The sequence below is a fragment of the Oryctolagus cuniculus genome, chromosome 1 (assembly GCF_051225735.1).
Source record: "Oryctolagus cuniculus isolate XC-2025 breed Fujian yellow rabbit chromosome 1, ASM5122573v1, whole genome shotgun sequence".
Taxonomy (NCBI): Eukaryota; Metazoa; Chordata; class Mammalia; order Lagomorpha; family Leporidae; genus Oryctolagus; species Oryctolagus cuniculus.
The window spans coordinates 165,316,688-165,336,705 of NC_142867.1; the positions used below are offsets into that span (position 1 = coordinate 165,316,688).

General features: G+C 39.6%; 1 protein-coding gene across 2 annotated transcripts in view; it reads right to left on the minus strand.

Moving 5' to 3' along the window:
* LOC100352221 (histone-arginine methyltransferase CARM1) overlaps positions 1 to 20,018 on the minus strand; it is a 364,053-nt gene that overhangs the window by 198,971 nt on the left and 145,064 nt on the right. For both annotated transcript variants that reach the window (XM_070051461.2, XM_089316607.1), the window contains exon 3: positions 2,021 to 2,146. In XM_070051461.2, the coding sequence (XP_069907562.2) occupies positions 2,021 to 2,146 (126 nt within the window). The remainder of the gene's footprint in view (positions 1 to 2,020; positions 2,147 to 20,018) is intronic.

Sequence of the window (20,018 nt, forward strand, 5' to 3'; positions counted from 1 at the left end):
ACCAATCTGCTCTGCTTTTCCTAACAGGAACAGTTTATATCTAAGTTAAATGAGAATTGAGGGGCCGGCACCGTGGCTCACTTGGTTAATCCTGTGCCTGCAGTGCCGGCATCCCATATGGGCACCGGGTTCCAGTCCTGGTTGCTCCTCTTCCAGTCCAGCTCTCTGCTGTGACCCAGGAGTGCAGTGGAGGATGGCCCAAGTGCTTGGGCCCTGCACCCGCATGGGATACCAGAAGGAAGCACCTGGCTCCTGGCTTCGGATCTGCGCAGTGCCAGCCATTGCGGCCATTTGGGGAGTGAACTAACAGAAGGAAAACCTTTCTCTCTGTCTCTGTCTCTCTCTATATATATATATAACTCTACCTGCCAAATAAAAAAAGAAAATTTATCCCTGTTAAAAATAAGAGAAGGAATAAGAGAGGGAGGAGATGTACAGTTTGGCACATGTTCCCTCGGACTTACCCCTAAGGGTAAAGCTAAAAGCCTGCCATGGGACTCTAAATCCTATTAAGTTGGCAGGCATCAATGCCATCTTACTAGTTAAAGTGATCAGTTTAAGTTCATAGCTGATCATAAAGATAAGCCTAAGTGTCAAAGACCAAGTGTCTGCTAATACTAACTGATAGAATTAAAAAGGAGATAACGATCCAACATGGGAAGCAGGACATACAGCAGACTCATAGAATGGAAGATGTTCTAAACAGCACTCTAGCCTCAGAATCAGCCCTTAAGGCACTGGGATCTGGCTAAAAAGCCCATGACAACATTTCAGGCATGGAAAGCCAAGACACTGTGGCAGAAAAGGACCTTTATAAAAGATCTCTGTGAGATCCCCATGGAAAGAAGGGACCATCAAAGAAGGAGGTACCTTTCTCTGAAGGGAGGAGAGAACTTCCATTTTGATTATGGCCTTGTCTAAATAACATCAGAGTTTGTGAACTCAAGAGGCTTCCATAGCCTTGGCAGCTCATGACAATAGCCCCGGGTGATCACTGACAACATAACAATTTAACAATTGTTAAATCAACAACAGGAGTCACTGTGCACTTGCTCCCCATGTAGGACCTCTGTCCTCAATGTGTTGTAATATGAGAATTAATGGTAAAACTTGTCTTCAAACAGTACTTTATACTTTGTGTGTCTGTGTGGGTGCAAACTGTTGAAATCTTTACTTAATATAGAGTTGATCTTCTGTATATGAAGATAATTAAAATGAATCTTTAATGAAGAATGGGATGGGAGAGGGAGTAGGAGGTGGGATGGTTTGGGGGTAGGAGGGCAGGTATAGGAGGAAGAACCGCTATAATCCAAAAGTTGTACTTATGAAATTTATATTTATTAAATAAAAGTTTCTATTAAAAAATAAAATGAGGAAACTTTGAGATAAGAAAGAAATAATGAATAAGAATGAAAATATTTTCAATGAAGTAGACAATAATATAAAATAAATGTTCGGAAAACAAAAACAAAAAAAAAAGGAAGGACAATTGATTCTCAGATAGACTGAAGGCATTGCTGAAAATTTTCCAGAGGGGTACTTTGTACCCTCTTAAAATACTTTAGTTGTATTTTAGTTTATTTCTTTGAGGTTTGCCTTTTGTTGTTCAGAATCTAAAAATGCTGAACAAGTGATTCTAAGGCAAAAAATAGGATGAAATCTTTCTGAATTCATGGTAACTAAAAATCACATTTCCATCGTCAACCTCGGCTTTAGGTAGAGTCAGCAAGAGGAGTTAAGAGGTGGGCAATGCTTGGTGGTCTCTCTTGCAGCTCTGGGTGAAGCAGGATCAAAAGGAGGGATAAGAATAAGAGCTCCCATACACAGGAGAAGATGAACTGTTCTGCAGCCATGATAACAAGTAAACGCAGAAGCAGTTATAAACCATTTAATCAACTGACGGCAATTTGCATAAGGACACAGACTTCTACAAGCCACCAGAGGAATAAAAGGGAATGTCAGTGCTTCATGGGATTTGTCTTTGCCAAAGACAGGGGATCAGGATAGGCAGAAAACTCACCAGCATGAGATTCAAACTTCAGCAAAGCAGTGCTACACCCCCGAGCAATCAAGACGGACTCCTTGCCCACACAGCAACACTCAGTGTCTCTGTTGAGTAAGCATTTAAGGATGCAGGTGCCATTCTCTATAAAGAATGAAGAGAAAACAGGATTAGCCAAATCCATCTTCAGCACAGTAAAAATATTCACCCATGCCTTTACAACATTCTCTGATCTTCTCTAGCCCTGCCATGTCCAATCCTTGATATACTGCCTCCTGGAATGTAGGTGAATATGAAGATGACAGATAAAAGAGTTGAAACTAACCATGGCCAAACACCAGTGCTGTGTACGTGGGTTAACTCAGGGCTCCAAACTAACTCCAACTACCTTTCGCCTCTACGTCCTGGGTCTTGTTATCTACAAATCCAATGCAGCTTGTGCTAATACTGTATTTCTTGACACCATCCCAGGAGAGCCCACCTAAGGCCTCTCTGGTTAATTCCTGAAGATCTGCTGTATGCTAGACATAGTGTAACAAATTTCTATTATAAGTATGAGAATATTTTGAGAAGTTCATGGAAAATAGAATTAAAAACTAAGCATATTTTGATGCAAAATATTTTGGAAAATTAGGGATTTTTTTGTAACAAATATTTTCCTTGAACTTTTCAAGGAACCCTCATCTATCACTGTCTAATGTTCCTAGGTAAAGACAGCATTAGGATGCAAATGCACAGCTAATAAATGGCAGGATCAGAATTGAAACCCACTTGTTTGACTTCAAAGCCATGTTCCTTCTACCACAAAGAGCAAAGGTAAGCACGATGGAGAGAGAACTTAGATGACTAGAAAATAAGTCACTACTTTTCCTTTTACAGGTTAGGCAGCCTTTTGGTAATGAGGGAGTTATAGTGTAGTGGAAAGGACAATGAACTTGGAGCTTTGGTTTCATCTTTGAAAGTAAACTGATGAATTTCAATTAATCACATTAAATCATATTTTTATTATGTAAAATAAAAATACAGTTGCTTTTTTCACAGATTGAACAATAACAGTAAAATAAGAACTAAAATTCCATGCAAACATTAAGGGACTGTTATTTTTTCTCTTAAAGTACACCTTAGTTTCTATACATTCTCCTAAAAGGAGAAAGCTTTCCATTTTCCCTTACAAAATCAAATACAGAAACTATATTAAATATATAATTGCATGTAACAATCTACTCTGTAGAACATGAGCACATGTGTACACACACAAACATATTCAAAACAGGCACAATGTTCCCTGAGTTCATCCAAATGCTCCTAGTGGCAAGATCTTCTTTCTAGAGTTAATATTCCTCTGTGTGTGTGTGTGTGTGTGTGTGTCTGTCTGTCTGTCTTCATCTGTGGACAGACATATGGATTGCATCCATACCTTGGATACTGTGAATAATGTATTTTGTTGCTTGTGGCATATACTCAGAAGAATGATTGCTAGGTCATATAGTAGTTCTGTCATTAATTTCTTCAGGAAACAAAGATCTTTTAAGCATTACAAAAAATCTGGATAGTACTTGTAACCATTCAGAATTTTTAAATTTACTATGCCTTAAATACAGCCTTTAAAGAAAATTAAAAAGCTGTGATAAGTGAGGAAAATATCTTTAATATACATTACCAATACTTACTATCCCAATATGCAATTAGTATGAAAAATAAGAAACAAGCATCCCTACTGAAATGTCAGTGAGCAGGATGAATAGGTGGCTGACATCAAGCAAATGCTGCTAGGAAAAAAAGCAAAAAAGCAATAAGCCACAGAAATAATCAAAGAAATATCAGTGAAAGAACAGGAGATCTAACCGGTTGTCTCCTGTCAGAATTTCCAAAATATATACTAATTATACCAGACGTGGGAGAGAGTATGAGAAAACTAAATGATCACTGTTGCAACCATAAAGTGTTATGTTTCTGTAATATATTCTATCCAGGTGGATCAACATTTTATAGATACTCTCTATAAGGTACTCTACTTGGATTAATGTACTTCCCCAATGGTGGGTGAATACATGTTTATTCATATTACAGTAGTTTACTACAGCTAGAAAATACAAAGAATCTAAGAGCACATCACTCACACTGTTAGTTAAATAAAACAATGGCACCTCCACACTCAGGCTGCAGACAGCAGGTATAATATTTTAGTATCAATTTAATGCATTTATTTTCATAGAAAGCTGTTTAAAAAGACATTCACCAAAATGTTATCAGTGATTTCTTCTAAATGGAGAAATCTGGAGTCATTTTAAAAATATTTATTTCCATCTACTTGAAAGGCACAGTGGCGGAGGGAGGGAGGGAGGGAGGGAGGGAGAGGGAGGGAGGGAGGGAGGGAGGGAGGGAGGGAGGGAGAGGGAGGGAGAGAGGGAGGGAGGGAGGGAGGGAGGGAGGGAGGGAGGGAGGGAGGGATCTTCCATCTGCTGCTTCACTCTCACTCCTCACATGCCTAGGGCTGGGTCAGACCAAAGCCAGGAACCAGGAACTCCAGTTAAGTCTCCCTCATGTGTGGCAGTGACCCAAGCATTTGAGCCATCATCTGCTGCCTCCTAGTATGTATTAACTGGAAGCTGGATGGAAAGCAAAACAGCAGAGACTTGCAGCAGCATTCTAATACAGCATGTAGGTGCTGCAAATGATGGCTCAACCTTCTGTGCCCAGGAGGTTAATTTTAGTTTTCTCTTTATAGAGTTCTTCCTTGCCGGAATCTCCTATGTAACTACTAGCTTTTATAAACTGAACAAAAAGTCTGTTTTTATTTGATAAAAACAAAATATACACTAAGGCATTTCATAACATTCTCATTGTTAATAGCTGTTATTCCATTAGTTTTTCTATTTATGACATTAATTGGTAATTCATTCAAAAATGTTTACTGAGGAATTACCATATCCAATAGAATCATTAATTTCTTTTTCATATTTATTCATAGAAATGAACATCTACCCATGCTTTTTTGTGTTAAGCTTACAACTTCCAATGTTGGTTTCCTTTCCTATCCTTTGATCATATTAAGACATAAAATGAACACTCTAAATGATTTACATTAATTGTATCAAGATAAAAGTACAGCTATTTCAGAGGAAAATATATTACCAATGGAGAAATGTGCCTTTGAAGTATAAAGAATGGACAATTGAGAAATGAAGAAATACAATAAAAATTATTGTGGAACCTGTACAGATCCCACTGGAAACACTGCAGCATTGGTGGAGGATGGAACAGTGAAATCCCTTCCAATGTACGTGGCTCTGAAGGTACAGGGCATCAATATTTCTACCAAGTTATTATTGCTGCTACTAGTAATTATAACTACAACTGCAGAACACTCTGACTTCCCCTTCCAGACATCTCATTTCACCCTTTGAGTGACACAATTAGGCTGGCTACTGCTATGTATCTGCAATCATTGTGCTTTTGAACTTGCTCTCATCAGAGATACTCTGTTATTTCAAAGGCCAAGGCCTGAGTTGCTGGTCGCAGCAAAGTACCAAGCAGAATGAGTTCATGGATGTAGAATTTAATCAGCTTTAGAAAAGCCCAGGGCCTTGTTCCCTCCTTGATGAAAAGCCACTTGTTCTCCCAGAGGTCTCTCAAAGAAAATTATAAAGATGGCAAATCCAGATGCTACTCCATCCTCTCCTCAGCACCATCTGACCGACATCCAGAGGCCCACCAAGAAACTTTGGTTTTATCCATTTAGACAAGCAAACATGGAAAATGCCACTGGGTTAGGTTAAGAGAACTGTCCTTGCTTCTCCTCACCAGTAATTCTCTATTTTCTCAACATATGTACATCCCCCTCTCCCTACAGTGCTGCAAATGCAATAGTTCAATTCCCACAGGAGAGCTATTGGCTGGCCAAGAAGATAAGGTATCATGCATAATCTAAAATATGATTTCGATAAAAAATTTTTATATAAATTCTTTGACAGAATAGAACTTATTTATTGAAAATATGGTATATATGCCAACTCTGTGAGGACCCTTTAAAAGGTATATAGCAAAATAAAATTAAAAGATGAGTTTATTTGGATGCAAACTTTTTCAAAATCCAAATATAGTGCTTCTTATAACATATACTTTTCTATCAGCTTTTATTAAAAAAAGATTTATTTATTTATTTGAAAGTCAGAGTTGCACAGAGAGAGAAGAAGAGGCTGAAAGAAGAGAGGTCTTTCACCCACTGGTTCACTCCCCAACTGGCCGTAACAGCCGGAGCTGTGCCAATCCAAAACCAGGAGCCAGGAGCTTCTTCCGGGTCTCCCACATGGGTGCAGGGGCTCAAGGACTTGGGCCATCTTCTACTGATTTCCTAGGCCACAGCAGAGAACTGGATGGGAAGTGTAACAGCCGGGACTCGAACCAGTGCCCATATGGGATGCTGGCACTGCAGGTGGAAGCTTTACCCGCTACGCCACAGCACCAGCCTCCTCCATCAGCTTTTTGAAGACCTCTCTTATGCATGGATTTCAAAACTCTTTCACCAAAATAAGCTTAGCTTTCAATTCAATTTTCCTTTAACTTTTTTTGAAGTCCTTCATACCTTTTAACTTCTTAATATTTTTTTTATCTCGAGACAGAGTCTGCCTAAGGACTGCATGTCCTAAAAAGGGATCACTAAGTATTTATTACATAGGCAGTATCTATACAGACAAGTGTGCAGTTACTGTTATTAACAAACATAACCAAGAAGGAGTGAAAAGAGAGGACAGTGTAGGATTTAGACATCAATGTTGATCATATTAATAATGAAATATTCTATGAGATATGACAAACTAGTAATAAGTGATATCGTCACAGCTTCTTTGTCTGCATTACCTTATAAGTAGAATTTTGTGTTTGCAAGGCTACATTTTAGGCTTTTTCTTGCTGGAGTGATGACAGAGAAGAAACACTCAAAATTGATTGAGTCTGTTTGAAAGCATCCAGAAATTAATAGCAGAAAAGAAATGAAGAGAATGGGAAGAGAAGCAGGCAAAGGAAGCTGCAGTGGGGGCTTCTAAGAAAGCACACAGCACTCCCAGAAAAGCAACACAAACACTGCCAATCATCTATCAGTTGTTAAACTGCAGTTTGGTTGTTCTGCTTATTTTGAAAAGGCTATCCTGTTCCTCCTCATTTTGTTTGAAAATCATACTAAATCTACACTGTTCAGTCACATAGCCATTGTATAGTATTATCATTACCTTTCAGCTCTCATTTAAGAGTTACGTTATGTTAACACAAGTCCTTATATAGATATTGCTGTAGTCCTCTTGGCTGTTCAAAGTCATCTCCCTGTAGCATCCTTAGGAAAGTCTTACTGAAAAAAAAAAAAAAAACTCTTTAACAGATTCCTTCAGAGGGGTCCTGGAATAATAATCCTTGAATTCTGGCATGTCAATAACTGTCTTTATCTTTTATGCTTTTGGAGCTCAATTTTTCTGGATCTAGCATCCTTGGCTCATACTTTCTTTCTCTGAGGATCTTTAATACATTATTTCATTGTCTTCTAGAGTATACTATTACTTTCTTTTTTTTAAGGCAAAGGGTTTATTGGGGAAAATGCAGCAGACTGGAGGGAAGGGGCAAGAAGGAAAAGGAGAGTAAGAGAGAAACAGAGAGGAGAGGAGAGAGGGGAGTGAGAGAGGAGAAGAGGAGGCTAGAGAGAGTGAGCAGGAGAGAAGAGAGAAGCTAAGAGCCATGTGTTCAGGAACAGGTCCTTTTAAAACTTTGCCGGAGGGCAGGCAGGAAAGCAGGAGCAGTGAATCCCATAAGGATGGGGGTGGAGCTTGACACAGGTGGTTGGGCCATGTGGCCACCTGGCTTTCAGCAATGGCGGGGGGAGCCAGGGCATAGGATGTAAATCAGGGTATAGATCGCACCATAGATAAAACTGCACCAGTTTCCTAACATCCCCCCTTTTGTTTTTTATAGAGCCGGAGTTGTATGGGATTACATTAGTCCCAAAAGTCCAGGAGGGATAGAGGGATGATGATCTATCTTTAGAGCTACTTTCTGCTGTCATGGGGCGATGAGGTACTCTTCGCTGGCATGGGGTGATGTCTCAAGCCGCAGTCTCCTGGGTGGGGAGCCAAGTATATCCCTGTAGCAGCATTTGGTTGACCACCTGGTTGCTGAAGGCCTTGGTTCATTCCATATCACCTGCTGTAAACACTTAAAACAGACACTGTAGTATAAAAGTCAGGGTGAGAATAGCAACCAATGATCCTAAGAGTAGCATTAACCAAGTAATGAGAGGATTTCATAGAGGAGAGGAAATGGTGGGGTCTCTGGACCCATGTAAGGACAGTTTGATGGATGTGGTTTAAAGCTGACTCTAGCCAAGACTGGGAGAAAGGCCACTTAACTTTTGCAGGTAGCGGGGTTTGTCTGTAGAGAAATTCTGAACAATCATACAACATTAAGTGGGGGAGAGGACCATCAGTACACACAGGTCAGGAGTAGAACCACTGATGTTAGAGTAGAGGCTATGATTACAAAGGAATGAGGCCCAAGTGGGCTAGATACAGAGGACAGAGTCATTATTAGAGAACCTAAGAAAGGTGCTATCTAAGCTACAACTAAGTTTTCTGATTGAGAGCCAAATAGAACCTGACAGAAGGGGCCTGATAATAATCTGGTGGGCTTTGAAGCCTTGTAAATTATGAGGCCAAGACTTATCTATCTCTTCCTAGGGTACATCCTAAGGGAGGAGTGAACCTCCTTGGGGAAGGCACCCTGTTGACTTCCATTACCTAGCTGTCCTGGGAGGAGAGTTGGCCAGGTGAACGCAGGTGGCATCTCTAACAGGAAATTTACAGTTCTGCCTGCAATGTTGCTGACCATACTTGGCCGTCCCCTCTGCAGCAGTGGTCACCTTGGTAGCTGGGCCGAGTGAAGGGCTTTTCAGCTTAGAGCCAATAAGATCTGTGGCTCTGACCTGGTCGACCTTCGACTCCAGGGCAGTTCCATTTCCAGTGATCCAACTCTTGGCAGAGCTGCCAGGGCTCTTCATAAGCTGACTTCTGCTGAAGCCCAGGCTTATCACATTGAAAGCCACTGCAGTGGACTGGCCTGTTAGGTCTCCTTGATGGCAGATCACTGTACAGAGCTACATTTAATAAGCCTGCCACCTATCTTTACATTGCTTCTGATGCCTACCTTTCTTTTCCTCCTGGTTTTTGTTAAAACAGACCAGAGGATGCAAGTCAAGGAGGTGCTCAAGTCCCATCTCTAATCTTGGTGGACTAAACTACAAGTCTATAGTTACAGGCCTGTTATATAGTGGTTTATGTTGAGGCAGACAATGCCTGTGAGGAAAGCTACGTCCTTACTTTAAAACTTTCTCTCCCTTTGGTCTGAAAGGGAGGTCTTCACTGTTTACTGTGCTGATGGTGAAGTAGATCTAGCTGTGAAATTATAATTTAAGCTTTCATTTTGGCTATGCTATTACAGAAAATGTTAGCCATCCCTTTTATAAGATCTAAGAATCAAATTGTTCACCTTGGAGAGTCCTTCAGAATAGAATTAGTTTCCTACCTCAAAGAGAATAGAGAAATGAGAACAAGTCGGACTTAGAATACAGAAATGAGGGAGCCAGTCGCAGATCATTGACAATAGCAATATCACTTGAAAACTTAGCAAACAGTTTCAACCATTAGATAACAACTTAAGAAAACATTTACCAGAAGGTCCAATACCTTCTATAAATTTTAAGAATACATGTATTTGGAAACATCTCTTAAATATCTAACATGGTGTAGCTTGTTTAACCAACAAATTCAAGCACAAGCTTATAAAATATTTTTAGTTTCTTTCTACCACCAAGTTTAAAACATCTGATACAGAGATTCAGGTCACATGAATTAAAATGTATCTCTTATTAACTTTAGCAGTTTAAATTTATGGGCAATCTTAGCTATAAGCCAACTAAAATAAAACTCTTAATAAATTTTCCCATTTAGACATACAATATGTATACACATATAACATAATAGAACAATATAGCAGTTTCAATAATAGCTTTTTAAACTCTTTAACTGATTTCTAATTTACCAATTGATACAAATTACTTTCTGTTCTTAGTAACTTCGGTTAACCATACTTTCTCTCAGTTGGTACCTGTAATACATTATTGGCTTCATCTGTTTACAAAGCCATTCCAAAGTACTGAATACAATAGAATTGGCTGGGAAAATCCATCAGAACCTATAGGACAGCTAAACACAGAACCAACAATGCTTTAGTTTTATGAGCAGCAAATCTGATATATAAAACTGTGGATGACAAAAGACTTTAAGTCGCCACATTTAAAATTATAAACTCGTTAACCAAGAGGCACTTGCTTACTCACACAGTATTTTTTAAAGCACCTATAGGATTTTACAAAGCATTTAACTCTTTTAGGCATCTGGGCCTTTCTCATTAAGATGAGCATCATGTCTAGTAACACCAGATCATTAGACTTTTTAATTTTCAGACATTTGTAGCAGTAGCATTTTATATTATAGAAACTTAAAATTTAACGCCACTTCACATCTTGATAGTACTTCTAATATAATCCAAATAGCCTGATTAGTTGGTGTGTCTACAAGATGAGAGACTTATATGTCCTTTGATTTTTTCAGTTGGGCCCAAACTGGAAAAACCGAAGTTCAAAATTTACTGGAAATTTCAGAATCCAAATTCTTTGGATCTTTGATTTTTTTTGAATGCCTGTCAAGGATGCCAAGGAGGCTCAAAATCCAAAATATCTGGTTAAACTAACATTCCTTAACATTACATAATATAGACCAATTTTGATCATTGTTACAAGGTGATTATTCAAATATTTGAAAATAAGCACATATTTAAATAACCCATAGCTCTTAATAAAAACAGCTGTTTTCAATTAGAATTTAACAGAGACATTAAGAGAACAAAATAGATTACTTTTCTAATTCTATCATAGGAAAATAGATTACATTTCTATACTTATGATGTTTTCCATCTGTCAATGTCCTTGATTTACATTTTGAAATAATCTGTTAAGAATCTCCAAATTAAGACATTTTTAAATAAGGTAACAAATCAAATTTCAGCCTGAGTTACTCTAAGCAATGTTGAACTATTTTCATAGACAGTTTATAAACTAACCCAAATAGTTTTTATAGAATATAACATGCTGAGTATACAAAAGTTTACATTTAGATGCACTTATTGCATTTGCCTTTACCCAATTTAAATTAGCAGTTACACCTAAATGACTTAAGATGCTCATATTATATTTCTCTATTTGAATTCATTTAAAATTAAAATTGCATTCATCTAAAACAAGTACTAATTACCCATTGCTGTTTCATTGAGTACTGATTACCCAGAAACCTTTTAAAATAAGTTGCAAAATAAGTCCAGCAAGTTACAAAGCAATATTTTTAAAGGTAGTGATCTTCCTAGATTCAAAGAGAAATTCCTCCAAACTCAGTGTCTAGTTACTGTTGCCTTTTTCCTAAGAACACCTTAGGCCCATGACATCATAGTCAATCAGCCGCGTGGGGCTGCTTCTGAAGCAAAAGTTCAGGCAGCTGCCAACAGCTCCCAAAGGTGATGGTGCGCCAGAGGTCAATGCACCAGGGACAAGAAGTGATCAGAAGACCTGATTTTCCTGTCTGGCTTGCTCATGATAAAACAAAAGAGCTATCAGAAGGTTGGGATACCTAATTTGTTTCTCAATAAGCAGGAAGCCCAAAAGGATGGGATCACCACTCCCTTGCTATTCTTATGATAAAACCAGAACAAGAGAGGGAGAAGCAAAAGACCAGTTGGAGGACAAGGGCTGTAGAGTGAAAGCATGGAGACAATCATTCCCAAACTGATAAGACAGAGAGTGTAGACTTTGGGCCAGGCCTGGTTCTAACATAAAGTCTGAATTCCTGGGTGGGCTGAAAAGCTGGGGCCACGAAGGTGGAAGGCAGAGGTTTTGGCTTAGGCATTTGACCTCTAGTGGAAACCTTGGAGGCTAATAGGACCTCGGCCAGAGAGCAGTACACATAGAAGGTTTAGATCAAATATAGAAAAGCTTGAGCATATGGGACTGCCTTCCATTTTCCTGAACGCTTGCAGAAGTGATAAAGATCTTGAATGATATCAGGGTCAAACTACTTTGGGCTGATCCCTTAGGGCCAAACGTGCACCCATGGAGGGGCCAATTTTGATTGACTGTTAAGGTCATACATGAGCCATGAGAAAGATGAGGCATCAGTGTTTGAGGGCTAGAGCCAATTTGAGAGGGACCATATTACTTAAAGAATCGAACGGAATACGGTCAGAGAAAAGTTCCCATTGCGACCTGTAGAGTCAGATCTGTGGACTGCAAGCTCCCTTGAATTCCGGCAGTCTGACTAATGAGAGGATATGGGAGCAGAAGGCAGGGTCGTCACCCAAGAACCCACTGGAGCCCGTGGTTTAGCCTGTAAAAGGGGAACAGAGGTTGAGTCATCACTCACACCCACTGTTGCCCAGACACAGTGTCCGTAGAGACTAAAAGACTAAAAGCCTTAAGTAGGAGTTGTGGTTAGTGTCTAGTACTACGACTTTTACAAGAGTAGCAGACAAGCAGACGACAGTAGACCACAACTCAAATAGGAGTCGCCGTGAGCATTTCCCATTCCACGTCTTAACTCAGAATTTGGAAGGCTGATGTGTGGATGGAGATTATAGAGCATTTGGTGGCATGGAGGAGTCTAGAGGTTTGTTTTGCGACTGGCAGAAATCCAGGACCCCAGAGCAGTTCAGAGATCCCCCAAAGGGAGAGCAAAGTCACTGGGGGATGCTGGATCACCAATGTAAGGTTTTCCTGGCCAATGCACCAATGTTACGTATTTCTGTTAGGCCGTCACAAAACACACCAAACACCAGAGTAAGGGAAAGGGTTTATTGGGGAAAATGCAGCAGACTGGAGGGAAGGGGCGAAGAAGGAAAAGGAGAGTAAGAGAGAAAGAGAGAGGGGAGTGAGAGAGGAGAAGAGGAGGCTAGAGACTCTACTATTACTTTCAAGAAATCTAAAGATACTTTCATTTTCTTTCTCTTATGGAGAACATTAATTTTATCTGGATATCCAGTGATGGACAATACACACATACAAGGAACATTCTAACTTTCACTGTCTGAATTGATTATAATACAGAATGTTCTTGTAAAATTTTGGGGGGCACTTTAAAAAAATCACCTGTTTATAATTGTATTGCCTTTTCAAATTCAATTTCTTTTTATATGTCAAAAGTTGTACCTCAAAATATACTGCAATTTTTGGTTTGGGTTTGAAAAATGGATGAAGAATGGAATATTTGACTTTGTCTTTATGGTTATTTGAGCACCATTATTAGAAGCAGAAAAAAAGTAAGGAGATGGTAGTGAAATACTTGAAAATGGTTGAATATTTAAACCAAAGAGCAACATCTTGAAAAGAATAGTCATTTAACCTGGAAAATGACACGAAAATGCCCTGGGCTGTGGATTAAATGTCCACATATGAGACTTGTATTTAGAGCCACGGTGTAGTCACCATTGGAGGACTAGATGGCCCTATTGTTGCTGTCATTGTAATCTTGTCTCTGAGCAGGTAAAATGCTCACCAGTTAATAAGCCAAGATTTGTGTTCTTATTTTTCTTTTTTTCTTCTGTCTTTGTAAAGAAGCATATGAATTCCTAACTGTACATTTTAAAAAATCTAAGCAGAAGGACATGCAAAAACAGTCATCATCAACTTGGATGTCATTTTATAAATCAACACTGTGTGCTTCTGTATGAAAATATATAACATTTCATAGTTTAAGAAAAGATATATATTTACTTGCTTTCATGCAAAATACAAACTTTTCTCTAGAAAATTTCCTCTTTCTTGGTGATTTAGAAACATGCATACTGAATGCATAGGAAAACCATTGCAGTTCAAATTTGTCACACCATTCTCTTGGTCTTTGTAAACTATTGACTTGGGTTTTGTGAGAATTTTGTTATTGTTTTTAAAATTTAGTTTCCTTATTCCACTTTTTAAATCATTGCTGTATTTTTTTGTTATCCTGTTGAATTTGATACTGATCTTAGCAATTTTTTTTTCAGTATAGGGCCCTGTCTTTCTCTTATGATCCCATGCTCATTTGCCAAGGTAGCCAAAGGGTTTTTTCATCTTTGTTTAATGCCCTCTATCACTTCCACACTTCACAGGATCTACAGTGATCCAGCCCTTAGGCCTTTTCATGAGCCTCATGTACCCACTCACTCCAATTGTTAGCTGCTATGAGTGACCTCAGCATCCAAGTTTTAGCTGCTATTCTCAAATTGACCTGTTTCCTATCCAGTGAAGATCCAATGATTCTTGTTGGGTTCTAATGTTCTCAGATGTCCTGCAACTTCATTCTGCTTTCTCTTAAATGGATGTTAATGAATACAGATAAATAGACATATAGGGAATCTACACATATAAATAAAAGAAGAAATATACATAGGAAACAACAGTGGTTATTTCTGAGTATGAAGATTATGTGTATTTTTATTTTGAAGGTGAGCTTTTCCAGCTTTCCCCCCTCCCAAATATTCTAGGACAAATTTATATCAAATTTGTATTTATACAAAATATCCCTGAGTTAATTCAGGGGCAAAAATTAATCACCTTAGGGGTTGGCACTGTGGCACAGTGGGTTAACACCCTGGCCTGAAGCACCGGCATCCTGTATAGGCACCCGTTTAAGACCTGGCTGCTCTACTTCCAATCTAGCTCTCTGCTGTGGCCTGGGAAAGCAGTGGAAGATGGCCCAAGTTCTTGGGCCCTGCACCCGTGTGGGAGACCCAGAAGAAGCTCCTGGATCCTGGCTTCGGATCAGCGCAGCTCCAGCCATTGTGGCCAATTGAGGAGTGAACCATGGGATGGGAGATCTTTCTCTCTCTCTCTCTCTCTCTCTCTCTCTCTCTCTGCCTCTCCTCTCTCTGTGTGACTCTTACTTTCAAATAAATAAATCTTAAAAAAATTAATCACCCTAAATCAAAGTTTCTTAGGACTTGGTAAACTCTTCTACTAAAAGATACAATATAATTCACTAACCTCAAGAATTACTACTTACTGCAGAAAGCAAGGCAGAACTCTTCAGCACAGGGTAAAGGCCAAAAAAAAGTATATAATACAGAAGATATTATATTCCAGTTCCCAGAACAACTCAACAAGGAGCAATACTCAAATCTGGAAACTACATGCTCTTCCACAGGCCTAAAATCACAAACCTTTATGACTTCTCTCCTTCTGATACCAATGCTTGCATGAGCACACCTGCAGTTAAGGCGTATTCCTTAAAGCAAAATAAAGATCATTCTGGTTAGGACAATTTTTCATTTTTTAGTTCCCCAAACAACCACTGACAATATATCTGTTCTGTTCCGGACACCCTGCTAAGAATAGATGAATCACATTTGCTTTCTTCCCTAGGCAAAGCAAACTATAGTTGGTATCAGAAAAAGCAATTCAATAGAATAGTACTGAGAATAGGTATATGAAACTTGAGCTGAGTTTTTAAATAAGTAAATGTTTACCAGACAAACAAGGAAAAGAAGGTTGTCTCAACATAAATGAAGAATGAGCAAAGGAACAATAACAAATTGCATGGAGAATTAAAAGAAATTAATTCCCTTTATTATTTGGTTGACATTATTACAAAACGTCATAGTACAGGGTAACTATTGGGTACATGAAAGCATGTCACAGGTGGCAAAACCCTATATAATACCAGAAATGCCTATTATTACTGGCTTGTGAGATTCCCAGTTCCCAGTCGATATACAAGAGGGCTTTGAAAATAGCTCACAGAAAATGCATAAGAAATTTTTACACAGATTTCAAAAAGGTGCTGCACCAAAATAAACATTTGTTAATTTCATTTCCTACAAACTGAAGTACCTTTGTACATATTCTTCCAGCTATTCAATACAACACAATGCTAAGTAGTGCTGTGAAGGGATTTTGAAGTTGTAATTAAGGTACCAAATCAGCTGACCTTTGATAGAAGGAGATTATCTAGCTATACCTGACCTAATCATACGAACTCTTTACATATAGATCTCTAGATCAGAGACAGGAATTCAGAGATGGTTATTGTTGGCTGGAAGATGGAGGAAGCAGGAAATGGGAGTGGTTAGCTTTTTTTTTTTTTTTTTTTGACAGGCATAGTGGACAGTGAGAGAGAGAGAGAAAGGTCTTCCTTTTGCCGCTGGTTCACCCTCCAATGGCCGCCGCGGCTGGTGCGCTGCGGCTGGCGCACCACACTGATCCGATGGCAGGAGCCAGGTACTTATCCTGGTCTCCCATGGGGTGCAGGGCCCAAGCACTTGGGCCATCCTCCACTGCACTCCCGGGCCACAGCAGAGAGCTGGCCTGGAAGAGGGGCAACCAGGACAGAATCCGGCGCCCCGACCGGGACTAGAACCCGGTGTGCTGGCACCGCAAGGCGGAGGATTAGCCTAGTGAGCCGCGGCGCCGGCCAATTTAGCTTTTAAATGCTGAGGACAACCCCATGCTGACTCCCAGAAGGAAATGTAATTACATTCTTACAACACCATGGAACTGAATCTACAAATATTAGGAATGAGCATGGTGGCAGATATTTTCTAGAATCTCCAGATAGAAACTCAATCTACCAACACCTTGATATCAGTCTTATGAAATTCTGGGCAGAGAACCAAGTCACATTGTGCAGGGTTTCAGAGATACAGAAACTATTAACTAAAAACAAACAAAAATGTGTGCTGCTTTCACTGAGATTGTGGTAATTTTTTACGGATCAGGAACACTTGTACAGACAGATGATCTAATATTGAAGCATACAAGTCTGACTCATGATCAAAACATCAAGTTCTTTTTGGGCCTCACTTTAAAATGAATGAGACAAAGTATTCTCAAAATGCAATGAAATACAACAAGGAGAAAAAATTAAACAGAAACTAGAACTTCAAGGAAGCAGCACTTACACAAAAATGGAGAAGTGCTTTTGAATATAATTAATATAGAAGTGTTTCTAGATGATAAAGTCAAGGAAAACTTAAAAAGTAGAACAAAGGAAAACATGACAAAGAAGAGGAAAGAAAACAGAATAGCATTAAAGAACTATGGTTGACATTCCACCATTCAAACAACAGGAGTCCTAAAGGGTAAAAAACAATGTAGGAATTCAGTAAAGAACCCAGAAATTTCTCAGAATTAAAGAACATGAATCTACAAGTTATAAAGATTCCCTAAGTATCTACAATAATAAATGAAAAATCATGTTCATACATCTAAGCACATTGTCGTGAAATTCAGAGCATCAGGAATAAAACTGAAATTGTAATAGTATCGAGAGCACATAGAAAAGGAAAATAAATCGAAGCAGAGGGAGGCCGGCGCCGCGGCTCACTAGGCTAATCCTCCGCCTTGCGGTGCCAGCACACCGGGTTCTAGTCCCAGTTGCCCCTCTTCCAGGCCAGCTCTCTGCTGTGGCCCGGGAGTGCAGTGGAGGATGGCCCAAGTGCTTGGGCCCTGCACCCCATGGGAGACCAGGATGGGTGCCTAGCTCCTGCCATCGGATCGGCGCGGTGCGCCGGCCGCAGTGCGCTGGCCGTGGTGGCCATTGGAGGGTGAACCAGCGGCAAAAGGAAGAAAAGGAAAATAAAGTGACAGCGGACTTCTCTAGTGACCCTGGAAGCTTAAGGGAAATTGAAGAACTTCAAAAATTATAGCACAAAATTAATTTTAACCTAGATTTCTATGTTCAGTCTATCAGTGAGGCAGGTACAGAAAAGGTAATGCATGTTTAGATACAAGGTAATTTTTTAAAAAGAACCTCCTATATAGTTAGAAAACTACTGGAGAATAATCTAGGAAGGATTAACAAATAAAGAAAAGGAATTGGGAAAACAGGAGATATTGTTTAAGGAATGGGTAAAGAATGCTGTTAAGAGCCATGTCAAGGTAGATGGTTTGACTTACTTCCAAGGAAATATAAAGGGACTTCAAGATGTTCATGAAAGACTCATATTATGATACAGACAGGGCACCTGCCTATACAATGCCAGAAAATGGTACTCAATGATTCTCAGGGTAGCACGGTCTACCAGAACCATCAACTTAGCAAGCCTTTATCTTCATATACCAAAATAAACTTATCTTTTAATTGCAATTTCACATGACCTTTGAAGTACCTTCATCTCTGATATGTAGGGTTCTTTAGAATACTGGCAAATTTATTATGAATCTGGAGTAATGAATAATAAAAGGAAGCAATCACCTTCTAAAAAAAGCAAATAAAACAAAAACAATTTTCAAGAGAAGAGATGTAGCAGCCCTAATGAACACTATCTACTAAGCACAAGGGCATGGCAATATAATCATTGTGGAAAGGGGCAGGAAGAGAAAACCACCTGCTAGAAATGCTGCAAAAGCACCAGATTCTCATGAGAGAATGTCTAAAATACATAAACCAGCAAGTAACAGCAAAATCATATTCTTAGAAAATAGAATTAACAATTGAAACAAATAGGTGAGCTAAAAATGTTTACCTCCAGGGAGCAGATTAGGGAAGAGGGGTAGGACAAGGAACTTCTGTTCCTTGTAAGCTTTGCATTCCTATCATGTGTTATTCTGAATAAAATTGAAATTGTAATTATTAATAAAATTTACTTAGTGCTTATTTATGCAAAACCCTTCATGTATATAATCTCATATAATCCTGGAATTGGGCTATACAGCTCCTTTTCATCACAGATTAGGAAGGTTAGGCCCACAGAGATTAAGTGCCTAACCCAAGATTACACAGTTTCTAGTGGAGCCAGGACTTAAAGCAAGGAAGCCTCACTCCAGAGGCTGTGTTCTCAACAAGTGCAGTGAGATCAATTCTTCTCTAAATGGACATATTTACATGGAAGTCAAAAACATTCTGAGAACAAAAGCATTGGCGTCTCATACCCCTTCTCTCTTGAACTGCAAAATTACTAGGACATTTCTGCTGGACTAAGGAGGGCAGGCTTCTCCAAAGGAAAAGACAAAGGATTCCCCACTGAGAAACTCACCACAGGGAAAAGCAAGTCTAGTATAGGCAGCATGGGTTCAACAGCTGACCATGAGGCCTGGGATTAGCTGGTCTGGGTTCCAGCACACTAAATCTGGAAGCTCCTTGTCTGGCTACCCTGGCATCTGGCTGAACAGGTGGCTGTGAGCCATTGAGCTATGATATTGATCTTGAATGTACAACCATTGAGAACCCTTTCACAACACTGGTACTAAGAAGAGTTTGATTCTGGCCCTTCTTTCTTACAAGATTGGTTGATTTGAAAGGCAGAGCAACATGGGCAGTGTAGGGAGCATGCGTATTCCATCTGCTTGTTCACTCCCCAAATGACTGACACCAAATGTCACGGAATGAGAGTCACCAAAGCCAGGAGTCAGGAACTCCATCCTGGTCTACAACTTGGGTGGCAGGGGAAAAAGCATCTGGTCCATTTTCAGCTCCCTTCCAGGGTGCATTAGCAGAAAGTTGAATGGGAAGTGGGGTAGCTGACACTACTATGAAATGGGATGCCAGTATCACACGTGGCAGCTTAACCCACTGCTCCACAGCGCTGGCCCCTGAATTTGGCTCTTTTATTTATTTTTTTTTTAAGATTTATTTACTTGAAAGTCCAAGTTAGAGAAAAGGAGAGACACAGAGAGGGAGGTAACTTTCATCCACTGGTTTATTCCCCAGCAATGGCCAGCACTGGGCCTGGAGCTTCATCCAGTTCTTTAATGTGGATGGCAGGAGAAGCCATCTTCCATTGCTTTTTTCAGGCCATTAGCAGGGAGCTGGTTCAGAACTGGAGCAGCTGGGACACAAAACAATGCCCACATGGGCAGGGTTTTACCTGCTATGCTACAACACTAGTCCCCTGACTCTGGGTCTTAATGTTGATCAGACAACAGCTTTCAGGCCTCAGCCCTCCCTCTGCCCTTTATGTT